The sequence below is a fragment of the Dendrobium catenatum genome, unplaced genomic scaffold (genome assembly GCF_001605985.2).
Source record: "Dendrobium catenatum unplaced genomic scaffold, ASM160598v2 fragScaff_scaffold_621, whole genome shotgun sequence".
In the NCBI taxonomy this organism is placed as follows: Eukaryota; Viridiplantae; Streptophyta; class Magnoliopsida; order Asparagales; family Orchidaceae; genus Dendrobium; species Dendrobium catenatum.
This window is the reverse complement of record NW_021319083.1, coordinates 30,695,631-30,708,330: the sequence shown is the minus strand read 5'-3', so window position 1 is coordinate 30,708,330 and position 12,700 is coordinate 30,695,631. Positions and strand designations below refer to the sequence as shown.

General features: G+C 34.7%; 1 protein-coding gene across 4 annotated transcripts; it reads right to left on the bottom strand.

The window, feature by feature from the left end:
* Positions 1 to 252: 252 nt before the first annotated feature.
* LOC110096378 (putative 12-oxophytodienoate reductase 4) lies at positions 253 to 7,970 on the bottom strand. Of its 4 annotated transcripts, XM_028695306.1 has the most exons (10): positions 7,759 to 7,967; positions 7,524 to 7,664; positions 7,270 to 7,400; positions 6,556 to 6,729; positions 5,939 to 6,461; positions 2,168 to 2,308; positions 1,743 to 1,873; positions 1,083 to 1,256; positions 741 to 1,002; positions 490 to 618 (listed from the first exon to the last, which is right to left on the bottom strand). In XM_028695306.1, the coding sequence occupies exons 1-10, from the start codon at positions 7,824 to 7,826 to the stop codon at positions 609 to 611; spliced, it is 1,755 nt and encodes a 584-aa protein (XP_028551139.1). In that variant the 5' UTR covers positions 7,827 to 7,967; the 3' UTR covers positions 490 to 608. The 4 variants fall into 4 exon arrangements, with proteins under 4 accessions (XP_020677950.1, XP_028551138.1, XP_028551139.1 ...); XM_028695305.1 differs by having other exon boundaries at positions 266 to 1,002; positions 7,759 to 7,970; XM_020822329.2 differs by lacking the exons at positions 490 to 618; positions 741 to 1,002; positions 1,083 to 1,256; positions 1,743 to 1,873; positions 2,168 to 2,308 and adding an exon at positions 3,126 to 3,252 and having other exon boundaries at positions 7,759 to 7,954.
* Between the last annotated feature and the right edge of the window lie 4,730 nt (positions 7,971 to 12,700).

Genomic DNA, 12,700 nt, shown 5'->3' with positions numbered 1-12,700 from the left:
AAATATTAGTCAAACGTATCTCATTATTGAAACTCCATTTTATTGAACGGCTTTTTCTCAACCTCCTTTTCTAAAACTCCTTTTTATATAAGCATAAACCGAATCAAACTAAGCCTGAAAGTTATCCAAAACAAAGCCTTAGTCCAAGAAGGCACCAGGTCTTCTTGGTCTCATGACTGAATAGGGCATCAAACAGTTGGTCCCCTTTCTCCATAAGAGAAATATCTTCAATATTATATAAAGAGGGACGTCTTTTTAACAAATATTGATCAAGAACATTAAAAATATAATCTGATACATAATCTTTTATGAAATACAGAGGGTACAATCAGAGATAAATTGCACGTATTCTCCCACTTTTCTCTTCAACAATGACATTCAATCTACTCACTCACTTGTAAGTATAGAGAAAATTTTAGTCATCAAGAAAAGGATAGTCTGTATACCCAACAACTGGATCTGGAGTATAAAAAGTGAACCTATTGTAGTTATTGAGAGGAGAATTTAGCTCAAATCTTCGAGGCAAATCTGGATTAGCCAAGAACAACCGCCCATATGCTACTAAGTCAGTATAACCCTGAGCCACCATCTTATTACCTTCATCTCTATCATATCCTCCTGCAACAATAAAAGTACCATTGAATGCCTTTCTCATAGGAAGCAAACAATGGGGAATCTGCATTCTACCATCAACAAGTGACATTCTTGGCTCAACCATGTGGCAATATAGAATGCCATACTTGTTTAATGATTGCACCATGTAAAGCCCCAATTGTTCCGGATTTGAGTCCCAGCATTCCATGTAATCAGCAAAAGGAGAGAGTCGAATGCCTACTTGTTTCGCACCGATCTCATTGACGATTGCCTCGACGATTTCAAGGGTGAATCGGCACCGATTTTCTATTCTTCCACCATATTCATCAGTTCTATCATTTACACTATCCTTCATAAATTGTTCTATTAAGAAACCATGTGAACCATGGATCTCTACCCCATCAAAGCCTGGACATAGCATCAAACATATAGCTTTTAAAGAAGTTAATACAATAATAGCATGTGTTATATTTTATATATTTACATACCAGCTTCAATTGCATTCCTTGCTGCAAGTCTAAAATCATTAACAATTAGAGGGATCTCTTCAGCCGCCAGACGCCGTGGAGGAGAATACTCCACCATGGTGTCATCGTCTTGTTTTTGGGGAGGAATAGGCTTATCAGTACTTGATATAGGTGCTTGTCCATTTGGTTGGTAATCTACAATAACACAGTGCATATCAAATTGACCTGATCTTAGAAAATTCTCTCCAGTACATGTAAAAGAAATTATTACTTAAAAATCTCTCTTGTGCACTAGTTAGATCTGCAGGAGTTTAAAGTTAAAAATTTCATTATATCTAATCTAACTTCATCTTTATGAATCAAGAGAGTTAAATTACTCACAATCCAAGGGAAAGGATCTCATGCATCAGGAAGATATCCATGTCTAATAATAACTCAATATACTTTTCCCTTCATTTTCTTTTAACTCTCAATCAATTATAGAAAAATCATTTTCTTTTCTTTCTTAGAACTGAGATCACCATTACATAATTTCCTTTCTCTTCATTTTTCTCACTCCAAATCTTTCATTTTCTTCTCCCAGTCCCAGTCAGAGTGTAAATATATAGAACAATCACATACAAGAATCATTAGCTATTATCAACTGAGGAGTTAATTCCTTTGCAATGGTCAGATGAGTACCATAAGTGGAGGCTCTTCCAGTGTGCCATATTTGGCAAAAGAAGATGCCACCCTTGTCATGCACTGCCTTAACTATGGGTTTCCAGGCATCCACCTGTTCTTTGGTCCATATTCCTGGAATGCTTGAGTACCTAAATTCAAGCAAAATTATAAAATTTAGGTCCAAGCAGTACTTAATAAATACTGTAAATCCAAATTTACTAAAAAATGAAAGGATTATAATCTGAATATTATTTGGCATGATAATTGTTAAATCTTGTTAAATTTTGATAAATTGGTTTTCTATTTGATTCAGGATTTAAGTCAAACATTGCTTATATCCTTCCTAAAATAGGATATCAAACAGCCCCTTAGAAAAATAAGTTCAAACAAATTGAAAAATAAAAAAATCAAATTAAGTAACAGCAAATAAAATCACCAAGTACCCTGTAGCAGTATCAGAAATTCCAGTTGCTTCAGCAATTAGAAACCCTCCCTTAGTTGTCCTCTGAGAGTAATAGAGGATGGCATGAGGTTGTGGGACATTTTCATAGGATCTTGACCTTGTTAGTGGTGCCAATACTACTCTGAAAATTATTTACAAATATAGCAATCAATCTCATTTAATTGTAAACATATTACAGTTCTGATGTCAACAGATCATTTAATCGATAAGCTAAGCTCCAGCAATAAAAGCCATGTAACAGATTGGATAGAAAGAAAATGTCTCTCAAATCTCTACTTGAATGCAGGTGAAGTAAGATAACAGACCAAATTAAAAAAATAGAGTGGAACTAGGACTGACCTGTGAGAGAGATGAAATTTGCCCATTCTGTAGGGTGTGAGCAGGGGGATCTTCTCTTCCTCTGCCATAGCTTACTGTGCAAGCTGTGTGTGTGTGTGTGTTGTCTGGAGATCTCCTTCTTAAATCAATTCAAACAACTCAATTGATGAAGATGTTAGAATTCAATAGAGATTCATAGAAGGGAAGTGTATGTTGCACGCCATGGAGCCACCAGCCAAGATTGACAACTGAGGATTACCTACCTATTTGACAATTACTTCAATCATGGCCAAAATAGATGGCTTACTTTTTTTTTTTTCAGTCAAGTAGATGGCAAACTTTTGTCCACGCAAGTTGGGCTATTAAAAAAATAAGTTTAATTTAAAATACTTTATTAATTCATACATTTTTTTTTTGTATAATTAAAAAAATAAAAATATTTGTAATATTCATAAATTATAAATATTTAAATTCATTATTTTTTTTGCAATTATTTATTTCAAAAATAACTAGAATTTTTATAATAAACATATTTAAACTATATAATCACGTAATATATCTGAGCAACACATTTGTAGTGCATACAAGCTCCTGAGAAGCATTGTAGGAGATCTGTCCTTGATACAATACCTGGCCTACAAGTAGAAGAAGGATTGTAGTACAAATGCCACAATTCATCAAAGGGTAGGAGCAATAGAGGTCTGATGAAGATATCAATGTCACCATACAACCATAAGCAACACTTACCTTCAAATCACGAGGGACTCTTAACACATGTTCGATATATTGTTCACAAGATGATGATGAAAGACATGTAAGTAAAGAGAAGACATACACAACACAGTATACAATGAAAGTAAGCCTTTGCAGACTATGACGACAGATATGTAGTGGGTATAACGAGCTTCTGCGGTCAACACCAATCAAAATGGCCCCTCGCAAATATGCATCATGTAATATACAACAAATGCAAAATGTTACACTGCAACTAAATAGCACACAAATGCAAGTCGCATCATGTGTACACGTGAATATACAAGTATAAATGTAAACTCCTACGAATCACCGTAGGAGACATGTCACATACACAAGCAGCTATCTGAAGGTCGCCAACAAATGTGAGCATTCACTTGCACAAAGCAACCAAGAGTCCGCAGCATGACGCTTTGCCACTAGATTCGCAATATGAATACAAGCGGGTAGAAAGTGTCTACCAGTGCCACTACACAACATATCAACAAATAACCATAATGTGATGTCACGCCATACATCCACAATATTCATACAAGCGGACAAAAGACGTGTATAAGCTCTCAAATGGAATGCTACACACACTCAAGCGAGGGTTGCCCGCACAGTTGATCGGTGTCAGATGATTGCTAAAATGCCCTCACATGCATATTGTACATTGTATACATACAAATATGAAAGCACACACGGAAGTATATTAACCTGTATACATGTAAGAATATACACTTGCATGGGCCTTGACGAGCGTGTTACAAGTGCACATGTGACGTCTGAGAATGCTTCGCGGGTCAAATGATAAATCTAAGTTTGAGTCATATCCTTTTATGCGAGTAGATAGGAGTTGACAAGGCTCGAACTATCAAACAAATATACGGTCATGACATCGACCGAGACATTTGTTTTATACATTCATATTAGACCTTTAAGGTCTATAATGAAAAAAAAATCACTAAAAAAGGCATAAAGCCAATTATGAACCTGATCCTCTGTTAGCTAGTAGACAGACTCGACAATGTTCGACCCATAAAAAAAATTGCTCATGAAACTATGATGATGGCCGTGTTGAACGTAGATCTTAACTGGATGGATTAATTCCAAGCATTCAAAACACCCTCAAATTCCAGAATGCCCATAAAAATCAAGACTTTAAAAATCCCAAAATTCAAATATTAACAATTGAAATTAACCATCAAAACACTTAAAGCAAAACTCATCCACCTTTTACAACAGCTTACCGAGATGGATAAATTTAAATACTACTTCAACTTACAAAGAGCTAATGTTTGGTCGAGATTATCACTATGATTTATTCTCAAACAGTCTCCTGCCAGCAGGAACATGACACATGTCATATAATTGGCAGTTTTGCAGTCAAATGGCATCACAAGGAAACGGTTTAAACCGGGCCCCTCTGAACCGAGTGGTCTGTCGTCAAATGACACCACTAAATTACGATCATGGCCATAGCCCGTATGCTCCCCAATGACACTAAATCCTTGAAATATAAATTAATAGAATATAATCAAAAGGGCATAAAGCCCTCTGTTAGCTAAGGTGGATCAAATTTGTCCCCTAAGACAAACATCCACCCCAGGTCTACAAGGTACCCTTGGACGACACAACTCATGTCTGCCGACAAGGATTATTTTATGAGGTTGGGTCGACTACCTCCTCTAACTAAGTAAACCTAGGACCACGATGGTTCGGGACGACGAAACTATGGGATCTTGATCTGGCTCATTAGCACTCCCCCCACCATCCACTTTAAGTGCAAGAAGGTGAAATTTCAAATTTTAAATATCAAACATTCAAACACCTAAACCCATGCTGCTACTATATGCCAATACATAGCACGTATCTGATTGACGACTAGCCTTAATTGAAAGTTCTTTCTCGCTATCGGGAGGGGTAATTAACTATAGGGGCTTGCGCCTATAGGAAATCAGAACTCAGATTTAAAGTCCTCACAAAATGAGGGCGAAACCTCTGGGTAGTGACTTATCTACAAACTCAATCTGCCTTCTGAAAATTTATCCTAGAACTTAATTTGTTAAAATCTCTCTCGAAACAGGGGAGGCCGAGGCGCAAATTTTCGGAGCCCACAAAACTATAAGAAATTAGTGTTGCGCCGATGATAAAATTGTCCACATACACCCTTCATATATCATTGCTCTAAATTGTATATTAAAATCATCCTGCATTTGTATTCGTATTCCTACATATTTTGGCTATTTGTCTTACACTTATATTTTAAATATTTCATATAAGTTTGAATGAATATCTTCTTAATTAATTAATACTATGTTATATGTCATAGAATTATGCTTGAACTTACACAATTAGCATCAGGAGAGAGACTTCAAATAACACCTTTCAGTTGCATCACTTATACCAAATAGCAAGTATTTAATTTCTATTAATAGGTTTTTTCTCACTATATATTCCCCAAGCCAACAATCATTAACATACATTGAACAAGAATTAACACCTATGATCTGACACTTAACCTTTACTGAAATAAAAAGAAAACAATTGGAGATAGACAACATCTATTCGCTCACTTTTCATCTTCAACAATCACATTAACTCTACTTTCTCATATAAATATTGAGAACAGCTTTAGTCATCTAGAAAAGGATAGTCTGTATAGCCAACAATTGGATCTGGAGTATAGAATGTGAACCTATTGTACTTATTGAGAGGAGAATTCAGCTCAAATCTTCTTGGCAAATCTGGATTAGCTAAGAATAGCCTCCCATATGTTACTAAATCAGTGTAACCCTCAGCCACCACCTTATTGCCTTCATCTCTATCATATCCTCCTGCAGCAATAAAAGTACCCTTGAAAGCCTTTCTGATAGGCAGCAAGCGGTGAGGAATCTGCCTTCTACCATCAATAATTGACATTCTTGGCTCGATCATATGGCAGTATAGAATGTCATATTTATTCAATGATTGTACCATGTAAAGTCCCAATTGTTCGGGATTTGAGTCCCAACATTCCATGTAATCAGCAAAAGGAGAGAGTCGAATGCCCACACGTTCAGCGCCGATCTCATTAACGACTGCCTCGACGACTTCGAGGGCGAATCGACATCGATTTTCTATGCTTCCACCATATTCATCAGTCCTATCATTTACACTATCCTTCATGAATTGTTCTATTATGTAACCATGTGCCCCATGGATCTCTACCCCATCAAAACCTAAGAATAACAACACCATACATATATAAGCAAATATATGCATATGCTTTTAAAAATTTAGCACAAGAATAATGTGTTATATATAAATAGATACCAGCTTCAATCGCATTTCTTGCTGCAAGTTTGAAATCATTAACAATTAGAGGGATCTCTTCGGTTGTCAAGCGCCGTGGAGGAGAATACTCTTCCACAGTGTCATCATGTTGTTTTTGAGGAGGGACTGCTCTATCAGTACTCGATATAGGTGCTTGTCCGTTTGGTTGGTAACCTATAAAAACACAATCCATATCAAATTAAGTTGTCCTAAAATATTCTCCCCATTAATACATGTATAGCATGTCCTTTACAAATAAAAAATTCTCCACAATTTTTGCTTAATACAAACTAATGATTTGATTGTTAACATATAAAAAGCGAGAAGAGAATGAATTTAGAAGAAAGTTTTACTTTCTCTCGATCGAGAGATCAAGATGAGGAGATGGCAAAAGAATATAGAGAAATATTTTCTTCTATTTTCTTCTATAACTCAAAAATGTATTTCTCTTCTAATTAGAAGGAAAAGTAGAGAGAGAGGAATTTTCTTTAAGCAGAATTTTTACAGCATCTAAACTAACTTTATGCTTACGAAACAACATAATTACATTACCTAAACCCTAAACTTAGAAAATAATTCACATCACTTCCTTTCTCTTCATCTCCCTCATTCAAAATCCTTTCTTTTATCAATCAGAGTGCAAATATATAGAACAATCGCACAAAAGAATCATCAGCTACTATCAACAGAGTGTCTTAGAATAATATCTTTTACCATTATTTGAGACTCTTCCAACATGCCATATTTGGCAGAAGAAGATACCACCCTTGTCATGAACAGCCTTAACAATAGGTTTCCAGGCTTCCACTTGTTCTTGGGTCCATATTCCTGGAGTGCTTGGGTACCTAAATTCATCCAATAATATAAAATTAAGAACAGTATTCAATTTATATTGCTGCAACAAATTGAAAAAAAAAATAAAAATTCAATTAAATTAATAAATAAAAACAAATTAAACTGAAAATTACCCTTGAGCAGTATCAGAAACCCCTGTAGCTTCAGCTATTAAAAGACCTCCCTTTGTTGCCCTCTGAGAGTAATAGAGGATGGCATGAGGTTGTGGGACATTCCCGTAAGATCTTGACCTTGTCAGTGGTGCCAATACTATTCTGAAAATTATTTACAAGCAAAACAATTAATCTCTTCCAGTTCCTAAACATATTACAGATCTGATCGCAACAGAACTGTGAGAGAAGGGCTCACCTGTGAGAGAGATTAAATTTGCCCATTTTGTAGGGTTTCAGAAGTGGTATTTTCTCTTCTTCAGCCATAGCTCTCTCTCTTTCTCTGTCTCTTCCACAGATCTGCTTAAGCTAGAACTGAATAGAGATTTATAGCAGAAAAGCTAACGTTGGTCTACGCCGCACCATCCTCGATTGAGAATTGGGGTTTAGCAGTACGAAAAATAATTTATTGATAAAATTAGAGGCCTTTCTCACGTTCAAATTAATCGGCTTTAAAGCAATAAAAAAATTAATAAAAAATAAAAAAAATTCGTTGATCGTCTGTTCCTCTGGTGCTCCACCATGTTCAGTTTGACAATTTAATCGAAATATTTCTTTATTGATGATAAAATTTGTCTTTTCTTAATTAGTCAGATGATTGTATTAGAAGGTATTTAGAAAATTTAAGCATGTGGGTTTAATTGAACAAGATTATGGTGTAACAAAATATTCCTTTATTGATCATAAATTTTATCTTTTCTTAATTGATTAGATGATTGTACAAGAAGGGAAACTTAAGAATGTGGGTTTAATATTAGTATGTTTATGTTGAGCAGTGAGTATGGGTCTTTTGGACAAGCATTATTTGCATTTATGAAGTTTACACGCATTCTTCATTTCTCGTTAGATTTCTTGAGCATCGCAATGTTGAAGTTCTATTAAGTGTGCCTAGCTAACTTGATAAATTCGATATCATGAAGCTTCTCCACTTCCTCCTAGATTGCACCTTAAATTTCACCGGAGTGATTGCGCTATTTTTTAATGATTTAAATTGCCTTTCAGTTGGACATGAAGATGATGGTAGGTGAAATTTATACTAATGTCACACATCTCAAAGTGCTCTCATGAAAAGACATATTGGTTAGTTCTAAACAAGTTTATTACATTTAAAAGATAAGTGCCTTCATAAGAATCATTGATTTTGAAAAAGCACCTAAACTCTTCAATAAGTTTTTAGGAACTTCATAGGCTTCTTTAAACATTTGTTGTCAATGATATTTTGTTCTTGACATGCCTTAATCATAGGTCCAAGTTCTTCAGCATTGTGTTGAGATAATACCTCATGAAAGTGACCAAGTCGCTTTACTCCATTATAAGGTTGTCCATAGTTGAGAACTTAATGAAAGATTTGTAAGTTGACATCATTATTTGGAAAACTAATTTAGAAAACTAATGAGAGACTGTCTCAACATGGATGTTGCATTGTACACGAATGGTGCCCAAAGCACCATGAAGTCCTCATTATTAGTCACAAAGTACTTGCCATCTTCTAGCGTGACCTCAAGGTTGACTAGTCCACATCCAACCTCATTCAACCCATCAAGCATCGAACAATGGTATTACTAAGATGCCCATATCAATAAGGTCACACAACACCTTGCTAGTATTCATTATTGCCAGGATGATGATGGCATCATTAAAGATGTTTTAGATGGAGAAGAGGTCAACAACTATAAAATAATCATTGGTTTTTGTGAAGATTTACCTCAAATGAGCCAAATTGTCATCGACTTTGACTCTAAGTAGCTTTAGGTCCACTCAACCAATGATCACTTAACTCGCTCATTGATGCTAATTATATCCCAATTATGTCACTCCACAAATAACACTATTTGTCATCCTTTTACTTGTGTTGGTTAGCCAACATTGTTGATTGAGAGAGGAGGGATTATTAATATCACCAATTATTGTTGAAATTGCCCATCATCAAGTTGCATATTAAACATAGCTTTTAAGACTTGACAATTCTTAAACTCATGGTCGCTCTCATCATGATGCATAACACTAGCTAATCAAAGAATTATTTATCTTAAATTATTACATTAAAGTTGTCAATATTTATCAACATGTGACAGATAGATGCTGGCTAGTTAATGCATCCTGAATTATCATATAGTTTTTTTTTTTTTTCAATCTCATGGTCAAATAAAAGGATTGGTCTCTTTAGGCCTTTAGCATAGAAAGTTCTAAATCCTCCCAACCAAGAGGAATATGGCATTGATCTAATTGATGGTTTTGGTTAACCTAAAAACCTCTTAAAGCTTCTTGTCATTAATCCCTATCATGATGATTGTTATAATGTCTATCAAATCTTTCAAGACAATTAGATAATTGTTGTTGAGTTATAAAAACAAAAAAGCGGCCTCATTTATTGGAGAGTAGATTGGTCATTTTCAAGAGCATTTCAACCATAATAGCTCAAAGCTTTTTGGTGATAAAGTAATAAGGTGAGTCTAATAAACCTTGATCATTAACTATTTTGCAAGAAGCATCTTGGAAATTATTACTTCTAGTGTTACCTTGGCGAATCTTGCCATCTAATCTATGAGGGATTCTCGTTCCTTTTGTCGTACATTGAGCAAAGTATAATTGAGCCTTAACGATCTCTTAGAAAATATATATATTTTAATTATTTTTTAATTTTATTTATATTTTATATTTTATGATGACTATCACTCAATTCATCGAAAGAAAATATGTTGTCAAACATGATGTATGTGAACCGCCTTCACGTTGCACCATTCAATTATTATAAGAACTTAAAAATAGATATTTTCTATTGCTGACATTTGCATCATTAAAGTTACCCAAGTATACGATTAAATCGCTCTAACCCTTTCATCAATCCATCAACTAAGCCTTGAATTTTATTTGGAGAGGATTGTACGGGCTCTGCTACAAAAATGAGTGGAGTCAGTCTCATACTTGATTGTTTAGCGGTGTAAATCGGGTTCTACCATGGGCGGAGTGCATAACTTATTATCCAACAATCAAAGTGACATAAATATAAAAAATAATCTATCTTTAACTTCAAATTATTCTTAAAATGATCATTTTGATATGGTTAGACTAAACAAAATGCGTTCTCTAGTTAGATATATATCACAACAATTTTCAAACTCTAATTGTATTATGACGACCACTAATTACATAGTAGCCCCTATATTAAAATTTAATTATTTATATTTAAAATTATTATTTTTATTCTATAATATGCATTAAAGTCTTCAAATTAAATAAATAAATAAATTTCCCAAAAAAAAAAAAAATAAATAATTATTTATAAATTTAAAGTTGTGACGTCATTGATGACATAGATGCACCAAATTATTAAACTAATAATTGATGGTACAAAAGTGAAGTACCGTATAAGATAAAATATTGAGGTGAGTGTGCGAAAGTATGGCGAATTATTATGTCTCTGAGCGTGTCCCAAATACACTGAATCCCGTTATATTTTGGTGACGTGGCAAATCTGGATTAGTATCCGGACGTAATAATTTGCTCCGAAAGTATAAGTTGTTGCATCATAATAGATCACATGTTTATCAAATTTATATTTAAATTCAGAATTTTCATATTAATTTTTTTAAAATAGGCTTCACTTGATGCAGTTTTTGATCAATATTTTTATGTTATTTTCATTTAATATTATACTTAAAACTATTGTATATATAATAATAAAAAAGTCGTCCCAAATAAGATCAAAGTTTTAGACTTTGGTTTTGTTTAGGACGACTTTATTTCTACTTCTTAAAGTAACTTTTTAATACAAAAACTAAGATACGGCTTTTTTACTGCTTCTTAAAACAACTTTTAAGTACAAAAATTAAATATTTGTACTAGAAAGCTGCTTTAAGATGCAGTAAGAAAATTATCCCAAATAAAACCTAAAATTTTTGCACTAAACACTTGCTATAAAAAAACAATAAAAAATCATCCCAAACCAAGCCTCTATTTGGTATGACTTTCTTACTGTTTTTTAAAACAAATTTTTAATATAAAATTTTTTACCAATAAATTTTTATCTAGAAAGATGTTTTAAAAAACAATAAGAAAATCCTCCCAAACACAGCTTAAATTTCAAAGCCTTAAATTTCATTTGGCATAACTTTTTTAAACAACTTTTTAACATAAAAATTTTAAACCAAGAAATTTTTATAATAAAAAATACTTAAAATATGATAAAAAGTTGTCCCAAAAAAAAAACCCTAATCTCTCAATTTATAATGGAATTCTCGAGCTCTTGAATTGATCAAACATTTTATAATAAAATTATTGTTTCAATTTTTATGTAGAGCTATTGTTGGGATCTTGGAGGAGATCTTGAGAGATCTTCTTGCAAGAGATAGAGAGGGAGAGGGAGGGAGAGAGAGAGGCAACAATTGGGGAGGAAAATACCTAAAGCTTTATTAATTTTCCCCAAATCTTACATCAACCCAAGGCCTCTATTTATAGAGCATTACCAAGGTGTGATAACATGCATGAGCAATATAGCCTAAAACTAAAACAACTCATAACAATCTCCACCTTGATTTAGTTTTACAAAAACAAAGAACCACTTGTCACAAGAACTCGAACTTATTGCAATCCAACCGATCGCCCTGGACACCCGTGCGCGCTCCTACCTGCGACTTCGCACGATCCACCCGTCCACCGAGCCCTGCGCATTCACCTGTGCTCCGCTCGTCACAATCCCAAGTTCGCGACCATCTTGCCTCCACGAGGTTCTTGATGCTTCAACATGCTCCTATAATTCTCCACCTTGATGGAATTCAAGATCAAGGGTCTCTCTCTCCGCCTCTACAGCTGCCTTCTGGACTCCACCTAAATCTAAGACTCCACCTCAAAAGATCTGAACCGATTTTTAATCAAGAACAGATCTTTCTTCCAGTCGGTCCCGACGTCCAATCTTCTCATGTGCGCAAGATCCGAACTCCCGCTCGTTTGAAGTCTGCGCTCCGATCATATTTGAACACCACGCCTGCTGAACTTCTTGGGAATCCCACCTCCGTGAGCCAAAACTTCTCCTCCGGCCAGCAGCTCCGGATCACACCTCTGTGACCCCGAGCCCGATCGGGTTTCTTCTGATCCTCACTGAGCTCGCCGATCTTGACGTCAAGTCTCACTGCCAGCCTCCA